Genomic DNA, 20,742 nt, shown 5'->3' on the forward strand with positions numbered 1-20,742 from the left:
GAACTTTTTAAAAAAATTAAGTTCACTGTTTATACTATTTTATTGCAGAGAAGACAGGGTAGACCAAAAACAGCCACGTTACAGTAGAATTTATTTTTGTGGGGTGGCGAATGAAAATACAAGTTCAGGCACAAAAGACGAGGATGTAAAATTTCAGATGTTAAAGCAAATTATTTTTTTTAATGGATGACAGTTGGGGCGCCTGGGTGGCTCGGTTGGTCAGGCATCTGACTCTTGACTCCTCTCAGGTCACGATCTCATGGTTCATGGGATCGGACCAAGTCGCCTCTACACTGAGAGTGTGGAGCCTACTTGGGATTCTCTCTCCCCCTCCCCCGCTGGTGCTATCAAAATATATAAACTTAAATAAATAAATAAAGGGATGATAGTTCATTTAAAATAATCATCACTATGGTATTTAGATTCCACTGGATAAATTTAGAAGAGTGTCAGGGGAGCCTGGGTAGCTCACCGGTTAAGTGTCTGACTTCAGCTCAGGTCATGATCTCACAGCTTGTGAGTTCAAGCCCTGCATCGGGCTCTGTGCTGACAGCTCGGAGCCTGGAGCCTGCTTCTGCTTCTGTGTCTCCCTCTCTCTCTGCCCTCCCCCACTTGTGCTCTGTGTCTCTCTCTCTCAAAAATAAGTAAACATTAAAAAAAATTTTTTTTTAATTTAGGAGAGTGTCAGAACACATTTTAAAATGTCATCATTTACAATCTGGCAATCATATTCTTTACCATCGTTTAAACTTATGATGGAGAATTTTATGTGTCGATGTAAAAATGTTCAAGGGGGTGCATTATCTATTATCTTTCAAAGGGGTATGCTTTCAAATTCTGGAGACCACTTCTCTAGAATAGGAGTTCTTAACATGGGATGTAACGTAGTCATTATAGAAACACTAGTAGTTCGTCTTACTAGTTTTAGGACACTGGCAAGTCACTTAAGTTCGGCTCAGTCTACTTATGTGTAAAATGGGGACAGTACTCTATGTACAGAGATGAATCTGTCGAACTTCAGTATGCATTAGAATCACCTGGAAGGCTTGTTAAAACAGATTGCTGGACCCTTGCTCCCAGAGTCTCATTCAGAAGGTCTGAGGTCAGGCACCCAAATTTGCATTTCCAACGAGTTTCCAGGTCATGCTAACGCTGTTGGCTCGGGGACCGCGCTTGGAGAACGTCTGGTCTATCTCAGGAGATCATTGTGAGGACTTTCTGGGCTAGTACGTAACGTGGTGACAAGGGCAGTGGCACACAGCAGGGGCTACTACTTACCTGCCGGGTGGTCAGTTAGGATGGGACTCACTGCGACAGAAAAGTCTAGTTTTTCTCTGGGGTAAGTATGTCATTTATCAAGAAGTCCTCAGGTAAATCATCTAGGGCTGGCACCACTGTTCAAGAAAGCCACGAAGTTCCCAACCACCTTCTGTCTTCTTGCTTAACCGCCCGTCGTCCTGTGGCTTTCGTCGTCATAGACCCGTGAGCACTTCTGTTCCTCCCGGAATCCTGTCTGCATTCCAGATAGAGAGCAAAGCACAGGCCAAGGAGGTGATGGAGCATGACGGCCAGGTCACCCTCCACCTTTGCAAAGACTTCACTCTCTTTAGAGAAGTCACTCCCTTTAAAGAAATGTTTCTAGAAGCCCCTCACAAGTGATTTCCACTTGAATCTCAATGGTCAGACCCACGTCACATGCCAGCTACTCCAACTACAAGGGAGTTGGGGAAGGAAAGACTTTCTGGCTCTAGCTATTATGGTGGCGGAAACCAAAGGAGAAACAAATTTGGATACAAGACAGACAGCACAGCATGCAGGCGTTGGCCACTGGTGGTCGATTCAACTTCCAGCCCCATTCCCTTCCTGGAGGTCAGTGGGTAGAGCTGAAAGTTCCAATACTCTAATCTCAAAATCCGGTTCCTAGAGCTTTCCAAAAAAGTCACTTCATTAACATAGGCTCAGGTGTGGCTGAAAGAAGTTTGTGATGATTAATAAAAGATACTCTTTTCACATTTAGCACTCAAAAGCTATTTCAGGAACCAAGTGTAACACCAAATATTATAACCAAAGACGCCCCTCTTACTCTAGTCTCTTAGGAAATGACAAAGGTTTTGGGAGCTACGAGCCAAGAACCATGGAGGAAGACCAAAATATATACCTAATGTATCATAATAGTTTATTCATAAATAAATAAACTTTCTTTACTAATATGGAAATCTCTAAGATATAACATTAAGTGGAAAAAAGCGAGTGTCACATAACATATAAGAAAGAGTGAAAATAACATATCTTTGTATTTGCTTGTATTTCCACAAAGGAATTCTGGAGAGACAACTAAAAACACTAACAAAAACAGTTCCCTGTTTGCTGTGCCGGGGAAGGGAGTGGCGTGGATGGGAGGGAGGGTAGGAGTGAGACTTTACTGTGTACCTTCTTTATTATTTTCATTTTGAAACACATAAATAAATTGGGTTTTCAAAAACAAATATATAAGGGGCGCCTGTGGCTCAGTCGATTAAGCATCCGACTTCAGCTCAGGTCACGATCTCACGGTTCGTGAGTTCCAGCCCCGCATCGGGATCTGTGCTGACAGCTCAGAGCCTGGAGCCTGCTTCACATTCTGTGACTCCCTCTCTCCCTGCCCCTCCCTCGCTCACTCTGTCTCTGTCCCTCTCAAAAAATACATTTAAAAAAAACGTTTAAAAAATTAAAAAAAAAAAAAAAGAGAGAGAGCCTATAGCAGAAGCACCCCACTGGCTTCACAGTAAAAAAACACAGGCTTTGATGTCAGACGGACAGGAATTCAAACCCTTGGTTCTGCCACTTACTAGCGATAGGATCTGGAGCTACTCACCGAGTTAAACTCTGGGCCTTGGCTTCACCAGCGTGAAAAATGGATTTAACAAAAGCATCTCTCGCTCAGGGTTGTGAGGATGAAGGAACACACGTGTAAACCGCTTCGGCAGCAGCTGGCATACAATCCCTCCACCTGTTGTTGTAATTACTGCAACAGAACAAAGGTCATTTTTCCCCCAACCACTAGAGCTTTCAAGAACATCGCTGGATTTCCACATTAACTCCTGACAGAAAAGATACTAAAATTCCATCACCGAGCTCCTATCAGTGCCAGGAAATCCTTACACGGATTCCACCTTTGCTGAAGAAAACTCTGCTTAAACCGACAAAAATATCGCGGCGTTCTTCAAATTCGATAAAAAGAGGTAAGATTCTTTCCCTCTACTCGTTGCTTGCATGACCCAAGTTTGTGACTCAGTACCGTGCTGGTAAATTTCCCCGGGCCAACGGATGAAGTGCCGGTTAAGCCACAATGTCTCCTCCACCAGGCACCGCGTCAAAGAAAGGGCTTCTGCCCGGAATAAAGAGGGGGCTCGGAAGGCAGCCAGGGGTGACCACCACCGTCCGCACATGGACACTTCAGATGATCTCAAGGTCGAGGCCGGCTGTTGAGACAGAGGGGCTGCAGTAGTGACGACCACCTGTCCCCCCAACCCCCGCCCCATAACTACCATCTCGTACTCATCTGCTGCCCAGAATCGTCGGTCCCTGAACGCAGCCCCATTTTCGCCTCCCACGGAATACTCTTCCAGAAGATGCTGTTATCCGGGGCAGTAAACTCCAGCACCTGCCGCTCAAGACCCCGAACCCTCCTCCGCAGGGAAAAGGCCACACTGCTCCGGAGGGACTTCCCCTGGTGGGGCGGGGAGGTGCCTTCGGCTCCCGGGCCAGAGTCGCCTCTCGGCCCGGTCATCCGCGCACTCGGTTCGCTCCCAAAGGCCGAGGAGAGGCCCTTCCGTGCCTTGCCCCGCGCCGGCCGCTTCCCAAGCGAGGAAAGGGACCGTGGGGGCCAGCTCGTGTCCCAGACCCACGTCCACGACAGTTGCCCCCACGTCCCGCCCTCGTCAGGTTGTAGGCTGCGAAGCCCGGCCCTCCTCGAGCAGCCTCGAAGCGCGGAGGGGGTCCCGCTGGGGCCCCGGGATCGAAGAACTGGCGGTCAACTCCGCTGGAGCTCCGCGCCGCACAGCCACCTCCGAGTCCACCGCCGAGCGGGACGGCTAGGCTTCCCTCCGCGGCGTCACTTCCGGTCCGCTCTAGGAACCTGGGAGGAGTCTGCGCCTCTATGGTTAGTTGCTCCGCCTGCCTTTCTCTCTCCTCCTTACCTTCAACCTGGGCCCGGAGGGGTTGGATTTGCCAGAAATTGTTTGGAAAACTTCAGAAGTATGCATACAAAGAGAGAATCGTATAATGAATCCGATAACCATATCTAACCCTTTCAATAATTTTCAATTGATGGCAATTTTATTAATCTATAACCCCAACCCTCATTCCCCCAACACTTTGCAGTAAATCTCAGACATGGATCTTCCATAAATTTAGCACAGCCGGGGCTAGGGTGAGGCAAGCGAGCACTGCCTTGGGCACAAAATTTACAAGGCTACCAAAAAGCTTACCAATTGAGATAATATTTTAAAGCAATATTTTAAAAATCAAAATTAATGCAAAAGATCCATAATGAATACAATATCAAAATTCTTAATAATCAGTATTACTGATTTTCCTTTTGTCTCAGGCTCCACTATGACTGGAACAAGGCTAATACTTATGTATCTCTAAAAGATAAGGACTCTTAAAAAACATAATCACAGTATGATCACATCTAAATATAACAAAAATAAAATCAAGCATTCAATTATTGTTCCAATTTTGCCACTTGTTTGATATATCTTATAAATGTGTTGTATAATATAGTTATATAGAGGTATTAAAATTATAATATTCTATATAATATAGACTATATTATAAGAAGCATGTATATAAGATACACATACGCATTTTAAAAAACAAGTGATTGGACATATATGTCTCTTCAGTTCCTTGAATCTATAGTTTCTCTCTCTCTCCCCCCTTTTATTTGTAGAAGAAACTTGAGGTTTCCCAGTCTGGGTTTTGTTTCCCAAGGACTTTTAAGAATGCACACATCAGAAAACCAGTCTCTCACTTCAATGAAGAGAAGGAAAATAATCTTTCCTTCTGCCCTTCTGAGTTCTCGATGTGGACCCCTATAATGTAAAGACAATTAACAACACACTTTATTTAACATGATTTATGTGACACGGGAGGCCTCACAGGGAATGTCCCAAAGTTAGAGTTGCACACGCTTACACGGAATTGGGCAAAGAGCAGTAAAATTAAGAAAATGTGATGAGGCAAGGTGGCAGGGGCTAGGGAGGTAATTGGGTGAAGTGACCAGAAGATAAGGGTGAATTTAACAAGGTTTGTTTGTACAGATTTCCCTCAGCCTCAACTTTCTATCCTTGAGAATCAAAATGTTACTCTTCTGGTAAAAGGAATCAAGATAATTACCAATCGAGATAATATTTTAAAACAATATTTAAAGACATCTTTCACAGGAGAATTTTATCTCCCACTTTTAAGAATAAGAAGAAAGGCTGGAGTGTTTTTCTTGCATCTGCTGCTTTTCAAAAGCGTTTCGCTCAAAATGACCATTGCACCCCAGGGGCATGTTTCGGGCTGGCATTGTCTGCCACCCTTCACCAGCTTCTTCCTTATTTCCTAATGCCAAAGCCCATAGATCGGCCAACCTACCTCACAAAAGGAGAATCTTCAGCTGGACCACCTGAAGCTAGAGATCGAGCAGAGACTGGAATGGGCAGGGCAGGCCAGAGACCCAGACCCTTTCCCTCACCAGCCACACTGGTCATCTGGCTCTACAGTACGGCCTATTCACTTGGTTTCGTGGCCTTTGAGTTGCTGTGCTGATGGAGGGGAAGAATTTCCTCTGCCCTTCAAGTTTCTTCCAGCTGGTCTAAGAATTAAGTCACGTGAGACAGATCAACAGGAGGAGAAACCCCAAAGTTTAATTATGTACATACGGGGGCCCAATAATGAGCAAAATTAAAAGCTTCCTTCCACAAGGAAATAATGCAAATCAAATGTCAATGATAAACGAGACACATGACTACGATAATGCACCTGAGCTAGAAAAAAAGTTAACGTGAAAAGTTTTTTAAAAGAACCCAGGACAAAACTTTGTGCGAGCAAACGGGGAAGTCAGATCTGAGATGAAACAACCAGTGATTCTTAGGACAGGTAGAGAAGAACATAAATTGAATTTGGAAGTGAATGTGGTTGAAGGTGAGCAGAATATCACAACCCAAAATATGCCATTTTAACATACTGGTTATTTGTAACTAAAGGTGTTTGAGAAACAATTCATGCATGAACAACACTCTGACCCTCCTTTGTCCTGCCAAAAGCAGGAGCGAAGTCTCCCATGTGAAGGGTCCCCTCCCTGTACCAGAAAGGTAGAGGACCTCCTTAGCACTGGAGATAAGGATTCGGGGTCTACAAGATTCTGTTTGAGAAGCCTGTACAAATAAACCTTGTCACTTCTCCACCGTGAATTATCCCAAGTCCAAACCCCTTTGTGCTGTCAGTTCTTCACAAACTGATTGTTTATTTGCCTACACGGTAGGAAAGCTTCCTGCTTTGGTCACATTTTTGAGTTTCCTTTCTTTATGGGGTTCTCACATGTATAAAATTAAATTTATCTTCCTCCTGTGGATCAGTCTTATCTCAATTTAATTACTAGACCAGCCAAAGAACCTAGATGGGAAGAAGGCAAAAATTTTTCTGATCCTACACGGTGTTATAGGAATAAAATGGACCAGCGGTTTTGGGTTGATCCCAGAGTTGCTACAATATACTTCAGCTCCAGTCTTTCAGTATCTTACAGTTTAAAATAACAGTTGTAACTAAAATCTTATATAACAGTTATTATGTATCAAGCACTATCTGTGTGTTTTAAATGAGTTAACATATCGAAACATAACAAACCTACGAGGTAGATATTATCATCATGCTCATTTTACAGATAAAAAACTGAGTCAGCATTCTAATCAGATAGCTCTACAAAACTTCTTTTAACGAAGTCACTATGCTGTTTCTCAAAGGCACGTTTGTCATTTTGTCAGTGGATGATCATATTCCAAGGAATCGTCCTATTCAAATAACCAAGTTCACAGCATCTTGAATTGTACCTTAGAATATTAATTGCTCCAATTTTAAATTAATATTAATCTCATCATTAATACTGAATATGAACCGTGGACTTGAAAACTCCTGTCTAGATAAGAAACTCTGAGCATATGTGAGCCATGTACCCTGCAGGATTGTCATGAGGAATTCTTTCTGGGAATTTCACTTTAATTACTTAGTAGGTTACTTCCTTTTATTTAGTTTCCCAATAAGGAAAAGAAGTATAATGAGTGTAAACATCCTACAGATTGATGATTCTTTTTTTTCTCTTTCTTTGTTTTTTTCTAAATTTTTTTGTTATTGTTTGTTTTACATTATATAAGTATATATAGGGGCTCATTGCAGAAAATGTGGCTAAGCAAAAAGAAAAAACTAAACATGGTTCATAACTCCACCATCTAAAGGGAATGACTATTTAGCACATTTAATAATGTCCTGAGACATGTGTGAAACCTTCTTATTGATTCTTTAGTTTTAAAGTTTTAAAAAACATATATGTCACACTTACAGAAAAAAAAAAAAAAGCAAAAGTAATACAAAGAACTCCTATATACTCTTCATCCAATTTCAACAATTGGGAACACATTTTCCACGTTTGCCCCTTGTCTTACGTTACCCATTTCCCCCCAAACCACATGAGAGTTAGTCGCAGGATAGTTTTAAAGAGATCATAGTCATGCACACACAGTCTTTCGGACTCCAGTCTGTCACTTCATATTTCCTTCACATCTTTTCATGAAGGACAACACAGTGCCATACTGGAGTGAAAGATCGATACACATTTGTCAAAATTGTAATTTTGTTCGATAATTGAGCAGCTTAGGAGTGCCTATTCAAGTCTCTAAATGTGATATGGCTTGAGAAAGAAAGCGCTTTGCTCACATTAGAGAAAATTAAGGATACCATTTCCACTACCTCCTTCCCTGTGTTGGAAAACCCGACACTTTGTATGATGTTGAGAAATTTCTAGATTCAACTCCTGGCTGGCAGGACCAACTCATTTGAAAATAAGCTTTAATTTTTGACTGTGTACAAAGTGGAAAGTGCAATTCGAAATACTCAAGATATACTAAGAGAAAAGTGCAAGGGCAAACAATGGGTAAATGATTATGAATCTTTTGCGGGGAAAAGAAGAAAAAATAATAATAAATACAAATATTTATATCTATGAAAACCAGTAAGGATAAATGAGAAGTTAAGAACAGAGTTGACCTACAGAAGGTGATGGTGAGAAGTGGGCTAAGGAAGAATACCGCTGAAAGGGAAACCTTTGCATTTATCTTTTTAAAGTTTCTTTCTTCAAAACCATCAATGCATGTATCATTAACGCAAAAACAGAAACCTCAAATAACGTTTCAAGTTATGTAACCCTTTCATGTCAGAATAAGTGTGAGAGTGTAGGAAACAGAGATCTTTGTCAATCCTTACTATTAAAGTTTTGGAAAATTTTTCTCATTTTGTAGTCTTTTCTGTCTTTTAGACGAACCGGGGAATGCAGAATGACCCACGGTGAGTGGTAGGAAGGGCGATTCCACAACTGGTTTTCAGAGGAAACAAATAATTCAGGTTTTTCTCCTTCCAGAAGAGTTTCGTCACAGGAAAACAAAGCCCTCTGCTCTGTCGCCCCCGCTAGTGTGCGAGAGCGCGGGGGGCCGAGACAGGTGCAGGGCACCGGCAAGCTGGGGGCGGGGACTGTGCCCACCTTGGGGGCCAGCACCGCAGCAAAGAAGTTCGGAGACTCGCTCACCCAGCAAAGCCCGCACCCAGAGGGTGTGCAGGCCCGCGGGTACCCTCCACGTGTAGCGCAAAAGCTGGCCCGTACGGGGATCGAACCCGCGACCTTGGCGTTATTAGCACCACGCTCTAACCAACTGAGCTAACCGGCCAGGACACGTGCGGGCTTTTTCCCACGGTAAACGGCACTCAAACAGCATTGCTTCCTCGAGGCTAATCTCGGGAAGAAGAGAGGATCGCTCCTATTCCTCGCGTCCTTCCCGTCTGGAGGGGCCGAGGGGGGAGAAGGGAGGGGGAAAGCTCCATATTCGGCCTCAAGGGATCGGGCTTCTTCCGGGAAAACCCGAGAAGATTCAGGCCAACGTCAGGGAGCGGGATCCAGGCGCCTCGGCGCTCCCGGGGACCGTCGAGACAGGCCGGCTCCGCCCGGACCCTGGGGACGCCGCACCTCGGACCCCGCGCAGCGCCGCGCCGCGCCGAGTCCGCCCCTCAGTGTCGCCGAGCTGGAGCTGCGGTGTGGCTCCCGGACGCGTGGTGGCGCCCGAGAGCGGGGCTGGGGTCGGCGGGGCTGCTGACCCACCGGGACCCGGAGCGCGACCTGAGCTCCCGAACCCAGCCGGAGGGAAGGGGGAGGCGGGGCGCGTCCTGGGCCCGGGAGCAGCGCCGGGACTGAAACCGGAGGAGGAGCCGAGGCCCCGGTCGGGCGACCCCGGAGGAAGGAGGGAAACCTCGGAGCAGGTACGCCCTTCCCAGCACGGCCTGATGCCCCTGCCGGGACGCGCCCACGCGGGAGGGGCCGGCAGGGGGCGCGGGGCGCGGAGTCCTGCCATCCTCCGCTCTCTGCTAGGTCCCGCTTCCCCCTGGCTTCCCACCACGGCGCTTTCTAAGCCAGGGTTACGAATATTTTCAGAAGTTCATCGGTCTGTGCACATTCTCAAAGCCTTCTTTCCCCTCCATTTATAAGTACCTGTGAGCACGTGTATGTATTATATGGGCTTCTCTCGGATATGCACTATAGTATGTAAGGTGTTTAGGACTTGATATGCGCTGTTTCTCCCTAGAAATGAGAACCATATTCTTTGACCAGCTAACTTTGCCTTTTATTTCCTAACTTTCCATTTCAAATATTTGCGTTTAATATCATACATATAAATCATTCTTCCGGCCATTTAGCACTCTTTTGGCAACTTTGTGTACCGTTTGAAGCAACTAGCAGGTATCTTCGTGTTTTTTGTTGTTATTCTGCGGTGAGAATTCTGAAAGTTTGCAGAGTAGAAGATTAATATTATTATCATTCTTGTTTTCCCGGGGCACTTGCTATGGTAAATGATTTCTGAAAGTCCGGACCCCATTCAGACTTCACTTTGACCTCTAGAGACCAAAGTATGCATCAGTCATTACTTCCTTTTGTCAAGGGTCGGTTCCCTGGGAAACGCTCTGAGTTCATGGGGAACGCTCTCAGAATCAGTAAATACGAGAGGGTGAGGGAAGTGGGATTGGGAAGAGGCAGAAGCTGAGCTGCGTGTAGTTTAACAGAGGCCTCAAGCTGATGTCTCAGGGGGATTTGAGCTTGGAATGGCGCTTCAGGAATGTCCTGCGTTGAGGCAGAGGGGAGTGGGGGAAAGATTTGTACTCTAACATCACCCAGTCTTGGATGGGAGCGCCCCTCGAAGGTGGGTGTAACTTTGCGCAAGGTGCCTCTTCTGTGGAGGAAGTTCCCAGAGGCCAACCCAGCCGTGAGTGAACCATGGGCAGTCAACGTCTGTGAGTGGAGAAAGGAGTGCCAGCATTTTGGAGGGCCATCTGACAGGCGCAAACAAATCCTCACAGCTCTTTCAGAGCCACGTGTCAGACACGTGCTAATCTTTGACCAGTGACCTCTGCTTTTCCACACTAATAGAGGAGAGAGCAGGTGTGGTTAAGAGAAGAGGATGATTTGTAGAAAGTCAACTCATTGTTCCTTTAGGGTTCAACAAAGGTCTGTGTCCCCAACAGACCTCAGTGGGTCTAGTGGTGTCCACCTTGAAACAATGATCCAAAAAGAGACAATCATTTCAATCCAGGCCCTCTGTTCATCCTTCCAAGAGAACGTTCTTCTTTGGTTTTGACTGAGACATGTCTGTTCTTTCATTTCTGAAACATCTGGTGAACTAGTTACTAAGTTCATTACAGTTGAGGTGTGTGAAATCATACTGAAATAATATGTAACTTATGGGCCTACTGTACCTGGCTCCGTGGCTTAGCTGGTTAAAGCGCCTGTCTAGTAAACAGGAGATCCTGGGTTCGAATCCCAGCGGGGCCTGTGCCTCAGCTTTCTTTCTGGCTTTTGTGATTTAACCTCCCATGTTTTCTCCAGGTGGGTAGGTACCAACTTGAATTTACCTGGGAATACTCACGCCTTTGAGACGCATATCCTATACATCGTAAGAGTAATTTAAAGACCCAGAATATTTGTTCTAGGGGTGATGTATCAGGAAAAGGCAAGGAGCCTCACCTAGCCTAGCTGAGATTTGCCCCTCTGCCCTGCCATTTGAGATCAAGTGACAGAGATTCAACCGCTGTGAAAACACCCTTTCAGATATTCTTTGTATTACTAAGAAATTACTGATGACTAAGAAAGGATTAATTACTTTCCTGTTGATTTTTGACCATCAGGAAAGGCAAAGGTGTTAGAAGACTAATATTTTATTAAAACTCCTTAAAGTGGATTTGAATCTAATGGACTCCATGAGAGTTGAGTGGTTAACAGTACTAGAAAATAAAAGATAGTTCCTCTATAAGATAATTTTAATCAAGTCCTGAACGTTCAAAATTGTGTCTTTGCTGAAGAGAGTTCTAACTAAATACCATTTATTTCCTGACATAAATTATTCTTTATTCAAACCTCCTCCCCTATTAAATGTTCCCTGGCTTGGGATCCTCAAACAGCTCTCTTCTGTGCTCTTACAGGAGGCATGGTGTTGTTTTAGGTCAGCTGTGCGCTTCTTTCTTCTTCGTGTTCAGGTATTCGTTGCTAAAATTGGGCACTGGAGAGGTTGGTGAATTCATCTGAATGAAATGTCCATTAAAAGGTGAAAGGTAAAGTATGGTGATGATGAAAAGTGTTGGAGAAAGGGAAATGATTGGGAAGTATGTCCAGCTTTCACCAGGAAAGCTTAGGTGTGAAATGAATGTGATAATGACCACCCTGTAGATAATTACTTACACAAATCATTACTCAGCAGACTCAGCTGAGATCTTCTGGATTCATCTGTCCCTGTTCCCTGTTGTCACACTTTCTTCTCTGTGTTGGTATTGTTTAATGCTGAGTCTGTGTCTACAATTCCACATAAACAGCACATCAAACTTAGGAGTGTCGAACACTCTCAGATGGTTAAGTTTTAAGTTCTTGAGCCTTGTACCTACACCATGATTACACCTGGAAAAAATCTCAAGCACCTTGGCGCTTTCCAGGGCTGATGTCCCCAGCGCTGACCCATTGCAGAATCTCTGGAGTTGATCCTTCATCCTTTAGAATTTCTTCATCAACTCTAAGCATCTTGGCGGCCTGCCTGGAGCTGATCTCCCCAAATATGCACATCCAAAACAGATCTCGCCCAAGCTTGAAACTCATTATTTCCATCTGCACTTAGATTTCACATAGGCACTATTAGCACAATGCGCCCTAAACTCAACTGACATCAATCCCATTGGAAACCTGTGGTTAAAATTAACCTCGATTCCTCCCACTGCCTTTCCCACCATGAAGTCACCACAAAGTCTTGTTGATTGTGCCTTCAACATGTATAAGATGTCCTTGCCATCTGTCCTTCTATTGGTCCCTCTTTGGGTCTTCAACATCTCTTAGCTGTCCCTGTCTTCCAGATTGGCCATCGAAAGCCATTCTCGACACACCAAAGTCTCTGTCTTAAAATACAAGACATCACTTCCTTCTTAAAATTTCCCAATTTTAACCCTCTCTTCTTTTTCTAATAGATGCATGTAAACCTGTATATTTTCCACTAAGTATTGTCCTAGTTGCTTTTAGTTAGAATTACCTTCTGGTTTCCATTATACTTTGACTTTGACTTGTGGCTTATATAGAAGTGTCATGCTGAAGTTTCCCTATATCTGGGCATTTTCTACTTTTTTGTTACTGACTTCCTGTTTAATTCTGTTGTCAGAAAATATCTGAAGGTTTATTTTAGTCCTTTAAAAATTTGGGGGACTTGTTCGATGGCCCTGTTTTGGTGAATTTTTCAGGTGCACCTGAAAATAATGTGTATTCTGCAAGAGTTAGGCGTAGTGTCTTAAAAGTGCTAATTAGGTTAAATTGCTAAGTTACTAGCCATGGCCTAAATCTTCTATATCCTACTTATTTCCCCTTTTCTTTCAGCTTCTCACCAGCTACTCCAAGGGGTCTTTTAAATCACCAACCATAGTCGTGGTTGTTCTATTTCTTATTTTAATTTTCTCAGTTTTGCTTCATCCAAGAATTAATAAGTGTCCTTGGTGAATTGATCATTTAATTGTTGTTGAACGTTTCTCTTTAACCTTGGTCTTGCTTTTTACCTTCAGGTCTACTCTGGCTGATATTGATATGGCCACACCAGCTTTCTAATGCCTAGTGATTTCAAGGGAAGCTTTCCTCGTCACTCTACCTTCAACCTGTCATCATTAGTCATCTTGCGGGTCTCTTGTAAGCAGGGAACAGTTGGCTCCGGTTTTTCTTATTTTGCTATTCTGCCAGCCGATCTCTGCCACTTAATTACGTGTTTATCCCACTCACACGATATGAAGTTATTTATATTTGGATTTAAGTCCATCGTCAAGTTATTTTTTTGTCCATTTGTCCCCCCTTTTTATGTTCCTCTTTTTCTGTGTTTCTTTGAATGAATAGTTATTATTCCATTTAACCTTTGTTTAACCTAAAATGTATTATCTTTTCTCTCCACCTCCTTTTTAAGATTTTTTAAATCTTTGGTTTCCAAGCATTTCAATATAATTTAGGTGGTTATGATTTCCCTTATGATTATCCTGGCTGTCATTTGCTGGGCTTCTTGAATCAATGAGGTGATGTGACTTTTATTTTTTCATTGAGCTGTATCCTTAAGATTCGTGCATTTTAATAGTGTAAAGTACACCTTGATTTTTTTTTTTTTTTAAGGAAATCTTCACTGATGACGTCTACACTCCAAGAATTAAAGCTTAGGCTCCAACCTGTCTCATCACATTCAGATTAAATTATACCTTCCCCTCTGTGGAAGGCACACACCTCATCGTCTCTGGTCTGGCCCACATATTCCCATGTAATCTCATTTCTTTCTATGCCCTCCTTCAAATCCTTGGATATCCACCGACCTGCCTCCTGACCTCCACCCCCCCCCCGCCACGCCTCCATCCCCGCCCACCCACCATTCCCCGCCTCCCAAGATCACGCCCACTCCACTCAGTTCCCAATGACAAGACCCCCCTTTCTGACGTCTCTGCATCATGCTTCATAGTCTTTTCATCTATGAAGTCTCAGATCAAGGGTCATTTTCTGTAGAAAGCCTTCATGGGCACTGGGGTAGTTTCCAATTTTTTTGGCTAAACAGGCTTCTCTGAACATTATGGTAGATACCTTTGGTGAACGCATTTCTCCTGGGAATCTTTAATCCTTTAATCTTTTCCCTTTAATCTTGTAAAGGGAAAATTCCCCTACGAAAAAGACCTGGGGGCATCAAGAAATATTTACTTTTACCAGGTTCTCCCATCACGGGGTTTCCGTAGTGTAGTGGTTATCACGTTCGCCTAACACGCGAAAGGTCCCCGGTTCGAAACCGGGCGGAAACAGCCGCTGGCCTTCGTTTTGCTCCTGAGCCTACATCCTTTTAGACGTGAACCTGCACTCCCTTTCTGGGGTCTCAGACTTAAAAACACACGCGAACATTTGCTACACCCAAATACGTCAGTTTAGTATAAGGATGATTTTGAACTGAGAGCAACTGAGAAAAAGCAAACAGGAAGAGCCCTCTGTCGTCCTGTGTGCCTGAAACAGGACATAAGTGTCCCTTGGTGAAGGTTCCCCCCCACCCCCCATGTCCTGCCAGAGAGAGAACCACCCCGATGACTGGAGGTAGGAAGTCAGCGCCAAGAGGAGCCCGAGGAGATAAACTGCGAACCAACCCCGTCTTCCATTCTTTCCCCGCTGTTTTCCTTCCCACAACTGTTGCCCCTTGGAGCCCACGCTCCCCTTTTCTTGGTCCACCCGCTTCCCTACAATGTATCACCCTTTGCTAAAATGGCATAAAAGCTTTCCAGTCTAACTGCTTCTTTGGGTTCTCACTTCTTTTACGTGAAGCCTTCACGCCTGTAAAATTAAAATAAAAAAAAAAAACATCAACAAACTTTGTAAACCTTTTCTCCGGTTCGTCTGTCTTTTGTCAGTTGCATTCGTAGGCCCCAGCCCCCAGCCTAAGAGAAGAGAGGGAACATTTTTCTTCCCTACATATGGAAATTGTGAACATTGGGGCCTTGGGAATTTGAAGAAAATACACGCATATCCAAAAGGATGTGAAGGAATAAGCATGTAATGGGGAGCCAGGAGTACTCACATTTCAACACACGGTCCCATGGTCCCATGAACTAACTCACATGGTCCCACACAAAATAAATAAGTTACACAGTGTGTTACAGTGATTATGAGTGACATGGGGGAAAATAAAGCAGAGAATGAGGAGAAGCACTGGAAAGAGGGGAGGTGAAAGTTTCAGGTGTGAGTTTCAGGTGTTATTTGAGGAAACACCTGCAGTAGTTAAGGGGCTGGGACTGGGCAGGGCAAAGCACGGGACAGCGAGGAGCCTGATGCTTACAGCGAAGAACAAGGCTGAGAGCGACTGCAGCCAGCTGAGCAGGGGTGCAGGGTGACACCCGAGGTCTTCAGGGGCCCGGAAGCTCAGGTGGGGACTTGGGCGCTTACTCTGATGAAAGGAGGAGACGCCACTGAGTTGTGAGCACAGCTGGGCCACCAAGAGGAGTAGGTTCAGAAAGATCCCCTGGCTGCTCATGGTGGAGTGTTCGGTGAGGGCTGGAAAGGCCGGATGCGGGACCCGTTAGGAGATGCTTGCAGCATATTCCGCGTTAGACGTGCAGGTGCTGTGCACCAGGCTGCTAGCAGCTGGGTGGTGAGAGCGTTTTCGGATCTAGATGCTTCTGAGGGCAGAGGGAAAGAGAATTCCCGCACCTGTGTGGAATGAAAGAATAATTGAAGTCAAGCGTGTTGCCAAGATTTTTGCCTAAATATCTGAAAAGTTGAAAGAGCCATGAAGTTGAAGAAGGTTTTGAGGGGACCCTCCGGCATCAGCCACCCCTATCTCTTCTGCCACGCCACCGGGTCAATGACAGACCCTTGTCTTCAGTCCAGCGAGTGGGGCCTTCTCCACGGGGGCTGTGATGGCCGAGTGGTTAAGGCGTTGGACTCGAAATCCAATGGGGTCTCCCCGCGCAGGTTCAAATCCTGCTCACAGCGTTGTAGCTTTTTGGTGAGGGTCCCAACCGGCCCCCTCCCTTCAGCCACGGTCCCAATAACCCTGAATGTTTGAGGCGCCTGGGCCACCAGCCCGGTGTGACTTCCACCCTCCCCTTCCCTGGTCTGGGCGCCTGAGAACCTCCAGATTTCCACGTCTCCACCGTCCATGCCGAGATCCGGCCTTGGAGAGCTCAAAAACACCGGCTGCCTGATCGTGAGGCTGTGAAATCTGACAAACGCCTGCTCACGCTGGCGACTATTCTGCCTCCCTCGAAGAGCCAAGTACAATTTAAGCCAATTTTGTGTTTGTTAGTAAATGAGTTCCTGGTTTCCAAGTTTCTCCGTCAAGTGCGAATCTTAAAATGTATACTTCCACTGAATTCTCGCCTCCTTATTGCATCTGGTGTTTCTTGCAGTCTGTGGGCGACGTCTGCGGGCGGGGCGGTGAGGAGGAGCCCCAAAGCCAGGCACCAGTATAAGCTGGAGTGAAGACAGAGTCCAGAGGGAACGTGAACCCTGCGTCCGTGGAGATTTGTTCAAGCAAAAGCCAAACCAAAACGAAGCAAAGCAAACAGCCCCGAAGCACCAAACAAGTGTCCCGTGGGGACAGTCAGAGAAGTGCAGGTCGCCCTCTGTCTTCAATGAAAACATTTTATGTAAAGGTGTTCTGCAAGCAAGTAATAAAATCAATTATGGTTTCCCAGAATTGGTACAGATTTTGTTCCTAGTCAACCACTTCCTCGTCTGGTGTGAATTGTGTAAAGTAACGAAAATACTGACACTGAGGCCACCTGAGCAAGCGCGGGCCAGTGGCGCAATGGATAACGCGTCTGACTACGGATCAGAAGATTCTAGGTTCGACTCCTGGCTGGCTCGTTGGGCTCATTTTTTTCTCTTCATGCTTTCTAGGTACCTATAAAAAAAAGAAAAAGAAAAAAGAAAGATTGAAACAATCCTCAAAGTCCTCCGAACACATTTTCCTGGAACATGATCCTTCACCCTCGCGATGCTGTGCCACATCGGCTGTGGGTTGAGTCTGAGAGACGCGTCAGAAGCATCGAAGGAACGATCCTCTAAGCTTTTTCTTCCTTCATCTCTTGAACTTGAGACAGGAGATTGGCCCAAAAAGACCGTTAGAAGGAAGGTTTTAAAATCAAAGAAGCTCTAAAAAATAAAAGCTGTTCTTCCAGTATCTTCTCCACCCACATTTTTCCCGGTGGGAAAGGTCCTCACCCCAGAGGTCTCTCCTGCTAGCTGCTTCCTCCCACGGCTACCAACCAAGAAAGGGAACCCCTCCTGGGGAACCCCTCAAGGAAGGTTGGGCTGTGGGGACACGGTGCGAGCGGCTCTTTGCCTCAGTGGGGCCCCTTAGAGCTTGGCCCTGACGCCGGCCGCAGTCGCCACTCCTCCCCGACATGTCCCCACGTGCCCGGCCAGGCCATCGTGGGGACAGACGCCCCCGCCCCCGAGGGACGAAGAACCGACAGGAATCCCTTCTTTTACAAAAGTAAACTGCGGGAGAAGATGAGGAAGACCTGGGAGGTGGCAGCTCCCGGGGGTGGGGGTGAGGTGGGGAGGGGGCTCTCAACAGACCTGCCTCCTCCCTGTGCGTCGGGGCCCAGCATAGAGGCTGGGGGGGAATCACTGCCAAGTGGGGGAAATTCTTCAAACCAGCCCAGAAGATCATCCTCATACGTGAACCGATTTCCCAATGTGTAGCCTGTCTCCTCGCTCGGCGTGGCAGGTGAATTGCGGTCAGCGCGTGCGCCTTGGCGGGCGGGGACGGAACCGAAGAAAGCGGGTGCAGCCTCGCCGGGGGCCCGCAGGTACAGGGGCGGAGACCCGACCGGAGCGAAGCCCGTGTGTCGCTGCCCCAGCCAACCGAGTCACCGCCAACCTCCGCCTGCCTCCTTTTCTCTCTAGCAGCTTCTCTCACGCGCCCGGATAATACCGTCTCCTGGAGTTTCACCGAAAACCGAGCAGGCACATTGCTACAACTGTCCTTGACGCCCCCCTTTCCTAAAACACAGCCGCCTCGTTCCCACACCACTCCCTCGGGTTGCTTCAGGAAACTCTTCGCAGCGGGTGTAGTTACTTTTAATTAAGAACAAGCGAAGCGAAGCTACATAGCCTTCTTGTTGGGAAGAGGAAGGTCTGAACTTCTGGTTCTGATTCGCGGCGATTTGGGGTCCGACGAGTGAGTTGGCCAAGTGCACGCGCCAGGAAGGCCAAAAAGGTCACCCTGCGTGGCCCGTACGGGGATCGAACCCGCGACCTTGGCGTTATTAGCACCACGCTCTAACCAACTGAGCTAACCGGCCACCCGACGGGGGACGCTTTCTAAAAGAATAAGTTCATCTACAGTTTTGTTTGCCCAAAACTAAGGGGAATGTCTTCTTTTTCTTCTCCCGCTTCTAAGGACCATTTTGAACTGTATCCATAGCCTGTAATGAGAAGTCTACACTCCCAGTTCTTCGGATTTGGACTAGGAAATCCACGGAGAGACTTGTGCAGACGCTGGGGCCAGCCTATGTGTGGAGAGAGCACCGGGACGGGATTTTCGGTTGTGGTGAAGGGAGTGTCCCCTTTTTAGAGGCGAGTCGGTAGCTCTGGATCACACGTCGCAAACTTCTCTCCCAGGACTTGTACCTTAGTGACGCGTCCAGTTCAGGTCGGTTCCAGGCAAGGAAACGCAGACGAGCGCGAGGCAGGAAAGGCGCTGTGCCCCGGGGTCTCTGAAGCCCCGCAGACACCTGCCCCGACGTCATGAGCCGGGACGGCGGCCCCCAGCAGCACGGGTCACCACCGTGAGTTGTCCTGTTTGGGGGCGGGAGAGCAGGGCCGCGGAGGTTTGCAGAGGGCGAGGGGCAGGCGGCGCCCGGCTGTTAATTCTCCGCCGACGGCACCTGCTGGGTGTCCCTCGGATCGCGGCGTGCGAGCGGGGGGACCCCCGGAGTCAGCCAGCTGCGCGCTGGGCGTCCCACGAGCCTCCTGGCCGGTCCCCCGAAGACAGGTTGAAGGTGTTCCCGGCCTGAGTTACTCCCCACGTATTTGTCGAACTTTCGTGCTGAGAATACTTTTCCGAGAATACTTTTATTTAAAGCTAAGAGAATCAACAGGTGATGACGACTGTTGGGTTCAAAGCCGACGCTGGCGCAGGACAGAAGCACGGGCCTCCAGGGTCCGCTCTGGAAGTGTCCAGGGTCGACGGGTAGAGACTGGGGGCCCAGGGCTTCCGAGTCCCCGAGGTGGCCTCCGCGGTCTGCGTCCTCCTCGTCGTCGCGGGGAGCCGCGCGCCCCACCGCGACCTGACCCCGGGGTCCGCACGGCAGCCGCGCCCCCCAACCGCGTCCCGGGCTCCGGGCTCGGCAGGCAAAGCCGCCGCGACGCACGTCGCTGGTTTCCGGGCCTTGAAACGCCGAAGGGATTACCCTGGACTCCTTCCTCCGGGAAGAACGGAGTTTCCAGGGCGGCCCGGCCCCCTGACTTTTCCGACCCCGCCCCTGGGTCTCCGGGACCACCGCGGGCCCCGCACTCGCTCCCCTGCAGACCCAGCCCCTCCCGGCTGGGGAAACCTAGGGTGCGGGTCAGCTGTCCTCACCCCACCTCGGTCCCCTGCCCACGTGGACCGAAGGTCCCACGTCCACAACTGTATTTTTCCGTGCCTGCTTTTAAGTGAAATATTGCGTGTGAACGTAGTGATTCCGGATCAGAAGAGGGGCTCGTGAAAAGACCCCCTTTAACATAATGGCATAGAACGAATCCATTGATCCTAGCCTCTACCCTCAGATCGTCCTCGGAGACCACCAGAGCGCTCGTCTGCTTCCTTCCCCCCCCCCCCCCCAAAATATCCTACCCCTAGTCAAGCGTTCCTTTAACGTCCCCACCTACACCCTCGGCCATATATTGTAGCGTGTGCAGCAAATGTCTTGTAAGAGAATTTCACACGATGCGCGTTATGTTTCAGATTAGATTCCGTTAAGTATCCAGCGCTGCCTTGGGAAAAATGATAGATCAATGTTCACAATTCCCGTGCTATTTTATAGCATATATATAGTCACGTATAATCTTAATAAATACTAGTAAAATTCAGTTCATGTGGGGGGGGAGAGGGGAAAGTGGGTGATGGGCACGGAGGAGGGCACTTGTTGGGATGAGCACTGGGCGTTGTACGGAAGCCAATTTGACAATAAATTATATTTTAAAAAATAAACCAGAGGTTCTTTAAAAATAAATACAATTCAATTTGTGTTTAAACTATCATTCTCGCCTTTCTGCACAGTAAAATGACGCACTAGGACTGTCCCTAGAGCTGAAAACCAAAATGCTGTATAAAGTAAGCAAAACTTCTTACAAGATTCAAAGTGCTGACCATGTAAGGACCCTAAATGAAAGCAGAAACAGAGGTAATTAAGTGAAGAACTCAAAGTGCTCATGCCCTG

The 20,742-nt window shown here is 47.0% G+C and overlaps 2 protein-coding genes and 6 non-coding genes across 8 annotated transcripts in view; 5 read left to right on the forward strand and 3 right to left on the reverse strand.

Moving 5' to 3' along the window:
- Window positions 1–20,742, reverse strand: part of LOC125939373 (uncharacterized) — a 561,003-nt gene that overhangs the window by 141,692 nt on the left and 398,569 nt on the right. The window lies entirely within an intron of this gene.
- The window catches only part of LOC125908488 (basic salivary proline-rich protein 3-like), an 89,472-nt gene continuing 77,299 nt past the window's right edge, over window positions 8,570–20,742 (forward strand). Inside the window, exons 1-3 of the mRNA XM_049611330.1 lie at window positions 8,570–8,586; window positions 8,711–8,895; window positions 9,131–9,549. Of these exons, the coding sequence (XP_049467287.1) occupies window positions 8,570–8,586; window positions 8,711–8,895; window positions 9,131–9,549 (621 nt within the window). The remainder of the gene's footprint in view (window positions 8,587–8,710; window positions 8,896–9,130; window positions 9,550–20,742) is intronic.
- Window positions 8,890–8,963, reverse strand: TRNAI-AAU (transfer RNA isoleucine (anticodon AAU)). Its single transcript has one exon. It is a non-coding gene; the product is annotated as a tRNA-Ile (tRNA).
- On the forward strand, window positions 11,040–11,113 carry TRNAT-AGU (transfer RNA threonine (anticodon AGU)). Its single transcript has one exon. It is a non-coding gene; the product is annotated as a tRNA-Thr (tRNA).
- TRNAV-AAC (transfer RNA valine (anticodon AAC)) lies at window positions 14,553–14,625 on the forward strand. Its single transcript has one exon. It is a non-coding gene; the product is annotated as a tRNA-Val (tRNA).
- On the forward strand, window positions 16,219–16,300 carry TRNAS-CGA (transfer RNA serine (anticodon CGA)). Its single transcript has one exon. It is a non-coding gene; the product is annotated as a tRNA-Ser (tRNA).
- TRNAR-ACG (transfer RNA arginine (anticodon ACG)) lies at window positions 17,104–17,176 on the forward strand. Its single transcript has one exon. It is a non-coding gene; the product is annotated as a tRNA-Arg (tRNA).
- Window positions 18,548–18,621, reverse strand: TRNAI-AAU (transfer RNA isoleucine (anticodon AAU)). The gene has a single exon. It is a non-coding gene; the product is annotated as a tRNA-Ile (tRNA).

Source organism: Panthera uncia (assembly GCF_023721935.1).
Source record: "Panthera uncia isolate 11264 chromosome B2 unlocalized genomic scaffold, Puncia_PCG_1.0 HiC_scaffold_25, whole genome shotgun sequence".
NCBI lineage: Eukaryota > Metazoa > Chordata > Mammalia > Carnivora > Felidae > Panthera > Panthera uncia.